This window comes from Arthrobotrys flagrans (genome assembly GCF_004000055.1).
Source record: "Arthrobotrys flagrans strain CBS H-5679 chromosome Unknown unitig_0, whole genome shotgun sequence".
Lineage (NCBI taxonomy): Eukaryota > Fungi > Ascomycota > Orbiliomycetes > Orbiliales > Orbiliaceae > Arthrobotrys > Arthrobotrys flagrans.
In genome coordinates, this window is record NW_027137550.1 from 5,385,373 (window position 1) to 5,400,880 (window position 15,508).

A 15,508-nucleotide genomic window follows, 5' to 3' on the forward strand; every position below is an offset into this window, starting at 1 on the left:
TGGTGCCTTGCAGAGCAATCAATCCATGATGCTTGTCGAGCCAGCGCACTATATCTGCAAGTTTCACTTCAGCCATTATGGAATGTGAAAAAAACCACGCCTAGTTAGAATGAAACGAAAGTTTAAATAGTAATTTGTGGGTGGATGGTTTGGAACCATTATCTACACCAGGTTGAAGTAGAACCCAACTTGGATTGATAAAATACAACACGGTTTCTGCCACAACGTGACAGGGTTCGCAGTCTGGCCGAAGTATAAAATTTAATAGGGAAGAGATTAATGTTGCGCCAACACGTTGGAAAGGGTGTACGACAATAGGAAAGAAGATCGGTGAGAGAGATAAGGTAGAAACATTTGGTAAGGAGAAGAGGTAATAGTAGAGTAAAATGTTATGAAATACATGGTAAAGGTTGAGTGTCTTTATTTCCTGCTAAGTCAGATCAGGTAAACGATATCAAGGTTAAATATATGAAAATACAGAATGCCGCCCATCGCCGGAAAAAAAAAAAATGTAAAGGAAAAAAGACATCTAGATGTAACGCCAACGCACAAAATACTCGTCCCGTTGAATAAAAGTTGTTTCAGAATATGATAGCTCTGATAACGTCGACAGAACAAATGAAACGCGACCAAGCGAAGGTGCATAATTTGATCCATGGCGAACCAGCGCTGTTGTCTGTAAAAGGATGGATACTGATGTATAGGAAAACTTTTTGAACTGATGTTTGACCTTGATATTGCTTATGTCGAAAAACATAACACCTGACCAAACGCCATAAAGATATATAAAAACCCGAAACAAGACAGATACGGTCCCGCGAGGGACGAAAGACACCCATGACTATTGTGAGCTCGAAGACTTTTCTTTTCGTTTTGCCGGCGTGGCTGATCTTTTTGTCTATTAGTATACTTTTTAGAAAGCGCGGATCCGAGGCTTCGAAGAGCGTGAAAACTGGACAGTTGTCGGTAAATCGTTCGTATTCGTGGCGCCGGACATATTTATGCGAAACAAATTATCGAGTACCCCATTCTGTTTTGATTTGCTCCCGACCGTTGATGTGTTCAGGGATTGGTTGGGGTCGAGGATGGTGCAATGAACCATTGCGAGATTTCACATTGTAGGCTTCCACTAACGGTCGGTCTAGACCATCATGTGGTATGGCTCCTACAGGCATCCCATTGGGATAAACCTGGCCTGTTGAGTAGGCTCTACCAACTCGTCGGCCCTCAGTTGAGATAGTACGACCGAGTGGAATCCCGGGGCTCCCAAGAGCCTCCTCCCTGACGTGAGCATAAGCAGGAGAGGTATAAGGACCTTCATTCATTAAATGTGGTTGATTGGCTCTTGCCATGGTCCTGGGCGAGAGCTGGAGCCCGTGGCTGTTGTGTCGTGAAATTGGTTGCTGATTCCCAAGAGAGGATGAGATTGTATTAGGTAGTGGCGTTCCGGCATATCTCATTGCAAGGTTCCGATAGTGGTCCCTCTCTTCCTCAACTACCTTCAGTCGAGTCTCAAGCTCAACGATTCTTGCGCCCATCTCCCTTTCCCTTTCCTTGCGGCGTTGCCTAAACCTAGCAGAGGCGCCAGCATTTCTTCTCCTCTTCTCGTCAGCCAATTTCGAAGCAGCAGTAGTATCTACAGGAATAGCAAGGCCTTCTAACCCTGCAAGATGAAGCCCATATGTGGATGGCTGGCTAGTAGTCCGACCCATGGGCGACGATGAATGTCCTTCATGGAAAGGAGGATTCATTGGGTAAACGGGACTCGTCTGCGAGTAGCTGGGGGGTAATGAATGTGAAGGTTGTGTCCTGGAGAATGGTGAAGCGCTTGGTGAGGTTGCCATGGCGGGTTGCGAATGTTGAGGCTGGCTCTGAGCATGTTGTCCATTGATCGGCGGGAAAGGAAACCCGCCAGTTGGATGCATCTGGCCAGTTGCTGGGGATGCCAAGGTAGCAGGATGTCGAGGAGGAGTTCCACCCGACGAAACAGAGGACTGATGGGGTTCAATCATTGGGAGCGGACCATCCCTTTGTTTGGATGATGGCGGAACTGGCTGCTTGATATTCCTCGAAAAGGCTCCATGATTGGCGCCCTCCTTCATTGTAGAAGGATCGTACCTATCAGTCGGCGATGGAGGAAGTGATCTTGTGAAGGGAGGTTGATGAGGCGTAGATGATATCCTCTGAGGTGTGTCAAGCTCTGCCTCTTCCACATTCCGCCGTCGAGCGCTTTGGCCGTTTCCTAGATCACCCTTATTTGGGGTAGGATTGAGCATATTGCTCACGTTTAGAGCCCTCGAGGCACGTTGGTCAGGACTTGGGGCGGCTGAGGACGCAGCTGACATCTCAGAGCTTTGAGAGGGTGGCATGATGCCATAAGGTTGCAACTTCTGAACGAAATCACCTTTGGCGGGCACCTGCCCAATGTGTCTGGAAGGTTCATCATGGTGCCTCTCGCTATCACTGCTGTCACTGCTGCTAGACGCAGGCGAGTGAGGAGGGTATGCATGCGACATAGATGGAGCGTCCCTTAGCTGCGCGGCAAGGAATTGCCTAGGCCAGCGGACGCATTGACGGCCGTCGTCCTCCTCACGGTTACCAAGCAGAGATGGTGACCTGCTGCGAGGAGGAGGGGACAAAGGGTACTGAGGACGAATTACAGAAGCCAAACCCGCGACTTTTGAAAGGAACCCCTCTGAACAATTTGGTATAGAACGGGTGGGCTTGGGGTTTAGTGTTGTCGCTTGAAGGTAGTCCACGGTTTTGGCAGGAAATAGGCGAAGGGATTCCAATGCAATAGAGGCCGACTGGGAAAATCAGGCGGCAGAAAGGCAGGTCCAAAGTGGTAGACGAAGAACTTATTCGGCTAGCTTCCGTGATAAAATATATATACTTTCGAATGATATGATGTTCAATAAAGCGAACTCGTGAGGGCTGCAGCTGCGCCGATGAGTTTGAATAATTCTGAGATTGCGAAATAATTAGGAACGAAAGGTGTGGGAAATATGTTCGAGGCTGTCTCGAATTCTCTTTCTCTCTATATCTTTGAATTGCAAAATTGCAGGTAGATCCTCTTTCGGCGAATATACTCGAGATGTATGAAAGCTTTGTAGAATATCGGGTCTGCTCTATGTATGTATGTACTTTAGGAACAAGAAGATAAGAAAGTGTGCTCTTAGAAACAACTTGATGGCGAGTGGGACACCACAGGCTATAAAATAGTAATGTTGCGGGAGCACCCTCTAGGCCTCTGCACGCACAGCATCTCGAGCTGGGTGTGGCCGATTTGGCTCGCAAAACACCAATGGGTGAGCATGGGGTTGACTTTTTTTCCCTTGAGGTGTGACTGGGGAGGGTTGCTAGCGCGATACTTGACGATGCAAGAGAGCTGTATGCAAGAACAGTCGGGTACAAATTGTGCCCCATATGGTACCTTTTCTTTTTCCACGGAACCTAGTAACTTTCATGGTTCGTTTTTCTGCTAGTTATGCATGGGGATGTTCCCGCATGGATTTAGACACCGGCAAGAACCAGATGTGGGTCGACGACCGTTCCCGGGTATAAAGTAGGCTTTGACCCATGACAAACACTTTAGTATCCTTGTCAACATTGCGTCGGGCTCTCCCGGAGCATATTGTCTCGGCCGGGCCAAGTAAACAACACTAGCTTCAAGGCTCCCTTGAAATATCTGGTGCACTGGGGTGTTCGAACTGACCTAGCCTATTCAAAAAAAAAAATAAAAATAATAAATAGGCCAGCATGCGAGAAGAAGAAATGTTAATCTCCTTCATCTTCATTAGCCAGACGCGTGAAAGGTCCCCAAGGATGCTCCTCTTGCCGTTGTCCCCGAAAGAACTAACCTCTCTTTCTCTCTTCTTCAAGGAAAACTCTTCGGTATCCAACTTAAGGTTGTTGGAGCGAAACGTTTCAGTGTTACTGTCTTTAGAAGCTCAGAATTCAACTTGTACAGCAGATCAAGGTTTCCCAACCGATGTTCTATCCTGCCGCCTTCGCCAGGTATCGAAGGTGATAATAAATCGTAGACGAAAGGAATTACCATGGCATAGGTACATTAACTAGGAAGCTAGTCAAGTAGCCGACGCGGGAGCGGGTTGAGAAACAAGCAGTTTCGCAGCTTGGGAAACGTGGGATGTCCCAACCTCATGCCGTCAAGGACTGTGGTATTTGTTGGAAGTGGAGGCCGCCTGGGGAGTAACGATAGAGAATCCGCAGGATTGCCTTCCCATCGCCATAGCTCCTTCTACTATACTCATGCTTGTCATTACTTGATCTATAAGGTGGATTCCCTTGAACTCAATCGATCCTTATATCAAATCTGGAAATGTGGAGACAGCGCTCCTCCTAACTATTTACGTCTAGTTCTCGTCTAGCTCTCGCTTTGCGGTATCAAAATAAGGAAGTAATACCCATCCAGCTATCGTTATGAAGAATCTATTTTGCATGGTTTGAAGAATATTATCACTCATACTACTCCTTGGTTTTGGAGGTTAATATTTGGAAACTCATCCGCCAAAAGATGTCATCTTTTCTAGGGGGAAAAAATATTCCCGCGTCAGAAAGCAGGACGATATGATGCCGAGAAAAGGTTAAGTGATAAACATATAATTATAATAGCATGCCCCGGCCTTCTACGAAAATCTTGCCGCACTACAATACATGCGAACAATTTGTCAGGTGGTGATCCTGGGGTGTGATTAAACAAAAGACGACAAAAGATTCCGGCGAAATACGATAAGCTGTGATAGGAAAGTTAGCAGGCGTAATACAATCCCAAAGTGACATTCCGAATAGCTGTGAAGCCCAAGAAAGATCGTGCAGTTCCCAAGAGGCATCCTTGCGAACGCCTCACAATCTGACACATAGCCAGTCACATCACGCTTCAGAGCGTTGTGGGAAGCAAAGCGGACATTCAGTTCTGCCGTATTGCATGGGGATGTAGCACACACAGTGCGTTCCGTTAAGAACGCCTGAATTAGAATTGTTTGACGGATTCGGTTCGACTTTAATTACCAAATATCATGTTTGTTATTGCTGCTATTTTTCCCTTGAAAAACTATTTCCGTGGGGGGTAATTTTAGTCTCTCATGATCTCGCTACTGTCTTTTGGGAACCCATCTACCTGAAATTTGGCACGCTGACGTTTTTCCTGTTCTCTTTTTTGGTCGGTGTGGTACAACGGACAGGGAATATGCGAGTCCCGGTAACTTATTGGCTGCCCGCCTAACCCAGATCCCTGGAACTACAGTCGGCCTCCGATGAGCATGAGCATTCGCTTTCATCCCGCTCTCTCTTTCCAAGTCTTTGTGCTCCTTTATCTTCATACTAGAACCGGTCTGGGCCATAGGATAGATCATCTGCTCGTGAATCTGAACATCACGTTTACGAACTTTAACATCCTCACAAGGAAAGTTTTCCCATTGTGGTAAACATTTGAAGCTTGTGGTTCATGCTTTTCCGGTCTTGAGCCCCATTCGCTGGGTGTCCACTTGGAATTGGAGCATGAGCCAATCTTGGTCCCACCATCTCCACATCTCATCGACCGATGTCCTTGAAGCATTTCTTCGATATTGAGTGAAAAAAAACGCTATTTCCCCTCAAAAGTGATGATTTCAGCAACCATGTTCGGACCCGACACTCTGGAAATTAGACCCTTGTGGCAGCGCCTTCAGTGCTTTAAGCGTTTTGGAAATTTGGGGGGTCCGGGTCACAGGGCCAGTTCTAGTTAAGGCAGCAGAGCATCGATCCCCACCTCTGGTTATTCGGTACAATATCATTGTTAAAAATTTTCCCCCAACATCTGGATGTAAGTATTTTCCAACACAGATTGATATGGAAAACATTTCTTTGCGGAAAACTTTTCCTCGTGGCAAGTAGACCAACAAAGGGGAAAGACAAGATCATGCTTTGGTTTTTTAATTTTCATTAAGACGTCCGATGCAATGTACCGGGATCTAATTGTGGCTTCCGGAACCCCACAGACCGTTCTGGACAATCTCTCGTGTTGTCTGGGACATTTATCATATTATACAAGTTCTCGGGAAGAGATTCATTGGTTATCGATACTTCAGGAATGAGAGGCTTGATCCACTTCAGCGAAGTATCTCTCATGATCATGATTCATCCCTTTTCCTGGGAACATCCCGATGTTCCGGTTTCCCCTCACTTCCTTCTGGCTTAATGCTCAGCCGTGTCGTTTCTTTTTCACTCCGGGGCATGGCAGAGGATAATGCGAAATATGGACTCAATTCGTCAAAGCAGAAACAAGGACCAAAACCTATCAAAGGGGTTATGAAAAAAAACGAAGACGGGACGGCAAAATGTTTCTGATGAGGCCACTACGCCCAAAAAGCCGTACCCAGCTAAGCTAGTAACGTCATCAATGTCCCAATGAACCCTCCCCAGCGATTTCGCGCCAAAGAAGGGATCGTGACGGCTCGTTGGTTCTGTTCCTTCCCAGCACCCACACTGACGGGTCATTTCCCGATAACCTTAGTTTCGTTTACTCGCCCGTTTCCTTGATATCCTCATGATCCTCTTCAGCAGAGAGCCTCGAAGGCCACACCCTATCTCATTTTAATCTTGGTCCGCTGTCACTTGACTATGGAAGACGAAACTTGTGAAGGCAAGAAACGAATATTTGATGTGACTGCTGCTGAAAAGCGTTTCCATTTCATCCGATAAATAAACCTTCCCTGTAAACCCCCAACCCTTGTTTCGCTTTAATTTGACGTCATCGGCGATGCTCAAAATAAAACGAAGAGAACCAGAGAAAGAAAAGAAAGCACCTAGACCCACGGCCTTATCCGAGTGTGTCCACTGGAGATAACAAACCCCAACCAAACTACCGTGAGCCGCTTGCGGAATTGCAAGATTTGAAAGGAAGGATGCAAGGGATAATCACATCTGTTTAGTATTATATATCAAAGAAACTACACCATTCATGGTCAAGGGATTCCTTGGCTCAGGCACGAAAGGAATCCTATGATATATCTATTTAGCTTAGCGGAGAGGGGTAAAACCGCAGGAAGGAGCCTCTATCATTAGCATAAATATATAATGTGGCGTGCGATATACATACATATTATCAGGAGGGCTCTTGCATCTCATTTCAATTAGCGATCTTCTTGTCGAGTAAAGCCATGGTAAAACAATCTTGGGGGTATGGAAGTGAATTTCGAAGCGGTGAACAACCATCATCCCAGCTGGCTGCACAAAATACTCGTCCAGACCTGTCACAAGCTGCCTGACCAAAAAAAAAAAAAAAAAAAAAACAAGATTCAATCACCAGGTACCGAACACATAGCAGGTTTCTCGTGTACCGGGAGAACGACAAAAGTCGAGGGATCATACCTGGTGTGTTGCACGAAATCGCAACGAAACATAAGTTTGTAGATAGTCTTCACAGGTTTCGTGGACGCCACTGTACCAAAATGGAACAAAATGTTGCTGTTGTGTTACAGGCGATGTCGTCAATCTACCCTACTTCACTGTTGGTTCCCGTTCCCTTTCCCTCAGGCGAGAGGAAAGGGTAAAATGCCATGAGGCATGCAGATTATTTGCAGGATGGATACCCCAAGCGAAGGGCACAGCAGCCATTAAAACTCTGCTGTTTAGACCCAATTGTTTTTTAGACAGTCGACTCTCCTAACCACCTAAATTGTTTATCAACTGCAAAAAACACCTTTAAGTTTGTCAATTGCAAGCTGCGCTAGTCAACGTTCAACCATGTGCTACTGCTGTACCGCGATAATCAATTACAATATTAATAGAACTGCTAACTTAACTCTCGGACGAGTAAAGAACCAAGAGCTGCTAGCTATGCTTATGGGCATTCCCCATGCGCTATAACATCACCTAAGAAGTCTGCAGAGTATGAGAAACGGCCAAGTGCAAATCATGATATCCGTATCAGAGCGTCCCAGCTCCCGGAACGACCGCGAAGTGGATATCCGGCTATCATAATCCGTGGCTAGCTTCACCTTGGCTAGCCTAGTATTCAGCGGACCGTGCCTCGAACATATGAATCTAAAAACAGCCTAACCCTTACGCTATGCGAATGGATTTCATTTTAATGACATTCAAATTTCGCCATATTAGCTCGGTGGAGCTGGGAGAAGACGTTGAGATGAGGCCATGACCGATGCTTGCTGTCTAGCTAACTAAAAACTATTCATGCAGTGACAATCACAATTAACGACACGAAAAAACGAAAAAACAAAACTAAATCTGCCTAATTGTGACTAAGTGAAGCATCGCCTTGAGGTTCACAAAAATACGTATAGAAAATGTTGACCGCCCCACTTCCCAGGGCTAGGGTGTTAAAAAAAGCAGCCACAGGGAGCCAGGGTTCTGGGGAAATGGTAAGCAGAACGCCTCAAGGGCATCCCTGGCTACGCCCCAAAATCCAACCTCACGGGAAGATTACTTAAGAGAAAATAACACGCTCGTTTCTCTAACACTCATGGGACGAGATAAATTCATATCGAACAAAAACAGGGCTTACGATAATAATGAAATGTCATGACTACAATCGATAATATAGCCAACAAAGGTTTTATCAGGTGGGTTTGTGAAACGCGTTGGCCATGGTGAGCCTAGATTTTTCTTGTCCCGTTATCAAGTTGTGGGACCGGATGCGAACACGGGACGCAGCAAGTCTTTGAAAGTTCCAGATCCTCACAACATTTTCTTTTAGTCGTTGATCGATCGAAATCGGGGACGACTTCCTTCTCATCTGTATCACATTTTTCGTAAAAGGGGATGGTCTACAAGTGAGATATTCTTGGCGTGTCATCGGAGAAGTTGGAAGTGTTGGCTGTTTATTGGCTTGGAGGGCTTCAAACCCAGTTTAAGGCGAGATATGGATGCGAAATCGCCTTAATGCAAAATGCCTCGCACCGGACCATCATCCGAGACCAACATCTCTCATCTAGCTTCGTTGATTTCTTCTCCTTTGATGTGAGTTTTAATGAACATGAATCTGCTAGTTATGCAAGAGACATATAATTTCGACGCATTAGGAAAATCTAGAACAAAAAGATTTCACTTCCTGTTTCCAAGGTTGACGTGCACCGCCTTCGCCTGCGTATACGCCTGAAGGCCGTATTCACCAAGTTCCCGACCGATACCTATCAATGACATTTGAACGGTTAGCGGCACGCCGTTGAAAAACAACGCCTTAAATACTACAAAAACCCGGCAATTGATTGGTGGTAAAGGGTAAATTTTGATAATAAACTTACCAGATTGCTTGACGCCACCAAAGGGGATGCCGAAATGTGAATCGTTTGAACTATTGATCCAGACCATTCCAGCTTGGAGTTTCGCAGCGACCCTGTGGGCACGTTCGATGTCCCTAGTGAACAATGCTGCCCCTAGCCCATAGGTTGTGTCATTTGCCCTATCGATTACTTCTTTCTCTGTTTTGAAACTCGAGAAGCAGACGAACGGGCCGAATATTTCTTCGCGAGATATAGTCATGTGGTCTTCTACACCTGCAAAAATTGTGGGCTGAATGAAATAACCTTTGTCGCCATGTTTCTTTCCTCCCGAGATCAACTTTGCTCCTTCAGATAGACCGGTTTCGACGTATCCTAATATCTTGTCATACTGAACTTTCGAAACTTGGGGCCCTTGGAAAGTGGCTTCTGCAAATGGGTCACCGATCACGTTGGCCTTGGGGGGCAATCAGCGACAGGCTTTTATAGGAAAAGAAAGCAATGGGAACATAGGTCTACGTACCTCGGTCACGAAGTTCTTGAACTCTTCAATGAACTGATCGTATATATTCTCATGCACGTAGACCCTTGAGGTTGCAGTGCAGACCTGTCCCATGTTGCCCATGATGCCAGCATGAGTCCATTTGACGGCTTGGTCTATTTCGGCATCATCGAAGATAATATTCGGGCTTTTTCCTCCGGTCTCGAGAGTACTGTACGCTCAGTAACATCAGTAAACACTAGCATCTACCAGCCACAGGCGAGCTACTCCGAGGTTTCACTCACATATTCTTCAAATTCACGGACGCCATCTTCATGATCTGCTTTCCTGTGAATGTGGAACCGGTGAAGGCAATCTACGATACAGAGTGTTTATGAGATCGGAGTTCCGTTATCCCCAAGAAGGAAAAGAATCGTAATTCATGCGGTACAAGGAACGGCATGGGATTACAGACCTTATCCACATCTAGGTGTTGCACAAGTGCCGCTCCAGCAGTCTTACCATAGCCACTAAGGACGTTGACGACACCTGGAGGAAACCCAGCCTCGTTGATGAGATTGCACAAGTATAAGATCGATAGCGGGGTCTGTTCAGCCGATTTCATGACCACGACGTTGCCGGTAGCGAGAGCTGGCCCAAGTTTCCATGCTCCCATCAAAAGTGGGTAGTTCCATCTTTCCACCGGTTAGCATGACTGACTTGTGGTCCACGAAAAATCCTGTCCTCGAAATGAAGCAGGGGCTACGCTTACGGGATGATCTAAGAAATAACGGTTAGTCACACATATACACATACAATGTTGGATTTTCACATCATCGGGTCGACGCACCTGAGCACAGACGCCAATAGGCTCATGCCTGGTGTAGGCAAACTTCTGAGGAGAAGTATCAATAGTTCTGCCGTAAATTTTGTCTGCCCAACCAGCATAATGTCTGAAGCACTGATTAGTACTAGTACTGCATCCAACAGCAAAGGAAGTTTCAAGGGTTTAAATGTCTCCAATTCTTGTTTCTTACGTACCTAAATACGTTAATAGACTCCGCTACATCCTCATTAAGAGCCACCGTGTACGGCTTCCCGTTATCCATCGTCTCGATGGTAGCGATTATTTTTGCGTCACGTTCCACCAAGTCGGCGAGTTTGTGCAACAATCTGCCTCGTTCGGATGTCTCAATGTCAGACCACTTGGGGTTCTTGAAGGCCTTCCTGGCTGCGGCCACGGCAATGTCGACATCGCCCTCTTCCGCGGCGTATACCTGACATATCTCTTCTTCGGTGCTTCGGAGGAGTTATTAGAGGTTCTCTCCCACACGCTCTCTTTGGGATACTTACGCTGGATTGATAGTTGCGAGTTTGTTCCCGGCCTTGGACTTGATCCATTCTCCGCCAACGAACAAGCCAATCGGCTGTTGATAGATCACTCCGTTGGGAGCTTTAATCTCATGCGTCAAGGATGGAGACATTGTAGAAAATAGTCGGCGGTGCAGAATGCTAGACTGTGAAAAGTTACAGGACTGCGAGAACCTAAAACTTGTGTTTGGGATGACAGAAATATATAACTGTTGTAATTGAGGGATTCTGCAGCACAAAGAGCCAATCCTCCGATTTCGAGCCTGCGGATGTTGAAAATTACGTAGCCCTTCCTGTTTCGTAAGTATCAACGGGCGACGGATGCAGTTAAAGGTAGAGCGAATCATATATTCCGGTGGTCCTCAAAATACTCAATACCTTTTGTATGCATAACCTCAAGAATGAAAATGCAATTGCTTGAATTAATATCCAATTGATTCTAGCCGTTTGTAAGCTTTTATGCACGAAAAACACCCCGCCTGTTGCTGCAAGATACCGATAGCTGCTAGATATGGAGGTGAAGAGCTCTTGAAGTGTACTTTGTCGCAAGATCGAAGATAGTATAGCCCTTAGCCTTTGCGTGCCTACCTCATCAAACCTTAATATTAATAATAGGTAATATGCAAGGAGTAGCGACGAGGTAGAGCTCAAATTGCAATTGAGGGATTTGGATGTCGAAGACCGCGTTGTTTTCGCTAGCTAGAGCTAGTCGAAGATTCTATTATATAAGTTGATAGTTAATCTACTTACTATCTACGAGCTACCAGTAACTAGTGGCACCGGGTGTGAGCAATCTGATATCAGATAGCAGAGAGTCGGGTTTAGATCCCAGAGTCTTAGATTTGTAAGTCGGGTTAGATTACCGGCGGAGAGTTTTGGAAGCTCAAGTCTAGACCAATGGCAATTCTATTTAGTCTCGAGGGCCCTTCAAATTCTTGCGTTGCATGGTTTTGATAGCAGAGCTCAACAACATGGCAACACATCACGAACTTCCACGCTATTCGTGAGCAGTACTAGCCGCAAGTTTCCCCGAACATCGACGACACCGACGACTTCAATTGGTTGATGTCAAAAGCAAAATGATACTCTGTAGTTACTCCTTACTGCTTGCTGGCGATATAGATAAAAAAATAAAAATAATAATAAGAATAACAGAAAAGAGAGATACATGGCATCCGTAGCAAATGCAAAGCTTAAGTTTGTCCCGCTAGGCAGGCCACGGCCAACGTCGGAATCTCAACTCTCGATACTGTACATACATCGGTTCGGCCAAGCGGGGCGGCGGATGCGCCAGAGCTCCCGTCGGAAGCTTAACAGACTGGTCGGACGGCAACACGCGAATAAACAGTCTCTCAATCGAATCCCCCTTTGCCAATTTCTAATCTAGCCTTTTCATTCACTCTCATACAAACTTATTTGAAAACTCTCTTTCGGTTCTTGTGTAATCGCGCGATCATCCGTCCCTCTTCAGCCAAGGAAAGGCTCAATCGGTTACCGGTATCCATTTTATCTAAGCGGCTTCATACCCATCAATTCCTGCAAGTAATAATAACTAGTCGGCTCCAATCGGCCGAGGTCGGTTTAATAATTTGCCTGGTAAGACTTTCGGCTATTCCGACGTCATTTCTGCGTACACCGGGACGACCCCATTTTCTGTCCCTGTGGTTTGGCTCCTCGAAGACACCAGGCATCCTCAAACTGCAACTATTGCAACACGGCCTGGCAAACTACACTCCAAAAAAATTCACCCGAACACGAAAGGAGGACGGACTGACCCCACAATTCTCAGATATACAAGGGGGATATTCACATACAAGCTAAAAGAAAAAGACGCAGCGTCGACGCACAACGGGCCAAGATATTTGAGAGCCCACAATTGTCTTACTAATTAATTTTCTATTGGGGTGAGTTTGTCTTTGGTTCTTCCTGGCATCGTGCATTAGAGCTTGTATACCGAGGGTTTTTTCGTCCAATATGTTAGTTAGCATAACCTAGGCTGACGATATCCTCAAACGAAATGACTGATGCACAGACACTTTGTGATTTAAAAGCGAGCACCAATGTCCCGTTTTCCATCCCTTCTCATTTCAGCTGCTCAAAATACAACAAGAGGCCTGAGGGCGCCGAAACAGTATCCACTGTTCACCAGAATCTTCGCAATGACAATGGCAACGTCGTCTCACCTAGTGCCTCCGGTAAATACGTTTCCAAGACCTTATGCCACGTTCCCAAAGGGGCCCCGCCAAAGGATCGCAAGCTAATAAATTGCCCGTTTTGACGTGTGACATTAGCTCAAAGACAAGTCCTTGTTCAAGGAGAATGTGGCATTCGTCAATGGCAAATGGGTCAAGGCGAAGTCTGGCAAGACATTTGAAGTCTACGGTAAGCTGGGTTTATCCTTGAATTGGGCTTCAATTATAGACCGAAAAAAAAAAAAAAAAAAAAAAAAAAAACCCGTTTTATTGCGCATGCGCATCTCCATCGGAGTAATATGCTCCAGGACATAGGCTACAAAATAATCACGATAAACACCATACTATCCCATATCTCAAAATAGCTAACGGAAATGGAATGTCCGCTTTTTGCTAGATCCTGCGTCGATGAAACTTATTGGGACGGTCCCTGAGATGGAAACGGTCGACGTAAAAGAGGCGATCGGTCATGCTGCTGCAGCATTCAAGGATTTTCGAAAGACGCTGCCTCGTGAGCGGGCACGGATGCTTAGAAAGTGGTATGATTTGATGTTGGAAAACAAGGAGGACCTTGCGACGCTGATAACCTGGGAAAATGGCAAGCCTACCGCCGACGCGCTAGGGGAAGTCAATTACGCAGCCGCTTTCCTTGAATGGTTTTCAGAAGAGGCTCCGCGATTATATGGCGACACGATACCAACGGCTGTTCCAGGGAATCGGGTTGTAACTGTCAAGCAACCAGTTGGTGTTTGCGCACTGATAACACCGTAAGCTACCCTCCCGAAATAGTCGAAATCATATTTTTTATTATTATTATTTTTTTATTTTTGAATAATATGTCAAATTATTATGGTCATGGGCCGAAAACGCCTCTATGAAACTGAAATCATCGACGGCAAATAGTGGTCAAAGGCTAACATGGAGTCTGTGGCAGTTGGAACTTCCCTGCAGCTATGGTCACACGAAAACTTGGGCCTGCTCTCGCAGCTGGGTGCACTGTTGTTGCAAAGACACCCAGTGAAACTCCTTTCACAGCCTTCGCCCTTGGAGAGCTTGCTCAACGAGCCGGTATTCCGCCCGGTGTTGTTAATTTCGTGACAGCGCTTGATCATACACCGGCTATTGGTCAACTGTTATGTGAGCATCCTACAGTCAAAAAACTGTCCTTTACAGGAAGTACAAATGTGGGGAAATTGTTGATGAAGCAGTCGTCATCCACACTCAAGAAACTTTCTTTTGAATTGGGAGGCAACGCTCCACTTATTGTGTTCGATGTGAGTGAATTAAATAACCAATTACATGGCCTCTATTTCCTTCATGTTCTCACTGGCTTCCGTTATCTATAGGATGCCGATCTCGAAACTGCAGTCACGGGCGCCATCGCTTCGAAGTTCAGGTCGAGTGGTCAGACATGCGTCTGCGCCAATCGGTTGTATGTACAGTCCGGTATATACGACAAATTTGCCGAGAAGTTTGCGGAGAAGGTCGAGGGCTTCAAGGTCGGGTCAGGGTACGAAAAGGGTATAACACATGGTCCCCTGATTCATGGGAGGGCTATCTCAAAGGTCGAACAACATATCAAGGATGCTATATCGAAAGGTGCCCAAGTCCTCGTAGGTGGCCAGAGGCTATCCACCCTCGGTGAGAATTTCCATCAGCCCACCGTGATCACTGGGGTCACGGCGGATATGGATATTGCCGGGGAAGAGACATTTGGCCCTCTAGCCGGGATATTCAAGTTCGATACAGAGGAAGAAGTCATCAAAGCGGCCAATAACGCAGATGTCGGACTCGCAGGATACTTTTTCACCAAGGATGTTCAAAGAGCGTGGAGAGTGGCAGAGGCTCTTGAAGGCAAGTTGATTATGTTTCTTCGATATTAATATTATAATATATTCCTGACTCAAAGTGCTAACTGCTTCATAGTTGGCATGGTTGGTATCAACACCGGCATCATTTCAGATGTTGCCTCTCCATTCGGTGGGGTAAAATTCTCAGGATTCGGACGAGAAGGAAGGTGAGTTATATTTTGAGATATTACGAGCATCGATCGGGGCATCGGGAGGCAGAAGCTGACATAACGGTTTACTTAGCAAATACGGCATTGATGAATACATAACCATTAAGACAATGACTTTCGGTGGGGTCCAGGCGCTCTAATTTACTTATCGAAAGTCAGTCCGGTCGCATACCATAATCACCGGATTGTTCTCTCATGGCCTGTA

At 46.0% G+C, this 15,508-nt stretch overlaps 3 protein-coding genes across 3 annotated transcripts; 1 reads left to right on the forward strand and 2 right to left on the reverse strand.

Annotated features, from left to right (window-relative positions):
* Positions 1-1,013: 1,013 nt before the first annotated feature.
* Positions 1,014-2,516, reverse strand: DFL_004592 (uncharacterized protein; the record flags this gene model as incomplete). The annotated part of the gene is made up of 1 exon (XM_067633712.1): positions 1,014-2,516. One exon carries the CDS (start codon positions 2,514-2,516, stop codon positions 1,014-1,016), a length of 1,503 nt encoding a protein of 500 aa, XP_067491854.1.
* Positions 2,517-9,063: 6,547 nt separating this feature from the next.
* Positions 9,064-11,204, reverse strand: DFL_004593 (uncharacterized protein; the record flags this gene model as incomplete). Its single annotated transcript, XM_067633713.1, has 9 exons — positions 9,064-9,149; positions 9,264-9,696; positions 9,763-9,952; positions 10,026-10,096; positions 10,196-10,415; positions 10,493-10,500; positions 10,571-10,673; positions 10,762-11,019; positions 11,074-11,204. The coding sequence occupies 9 exons, from the start codon at positions 11,202-11,204 to the stop codon at positions 9,064-9,066; spliced, it is 1,500 nt and encodes a 499-aa protein (XP_067491855.1).
* A 2,046-nt stretch (positions 11,205-13,250) lies between these two features.
* Positions 13,251-15,443, forward strand: DFL_004594 (uncharacterized protein; the record flags this gene model as incomplete). Its single annotated transcript, XM_067633714.1, has 7 exons — positions 13,251-13,286; positions 13,383-13,473; positions 13,681-14,050; positions 14,218-14,557; positions 14,630-15,137; positions 15,210-15,300; positions 15,377-15,443. The coding sequence occupies 7 exons, from the start codon at positions 13,251-13,253 to the stop codon at positions 15,441-15,443; spliced, it is 1,503 nt and encodes a 500-aa protein (XP_067491856.1).
* Positions 15,444-15,508: the final 65 nt, after the last annotated feature.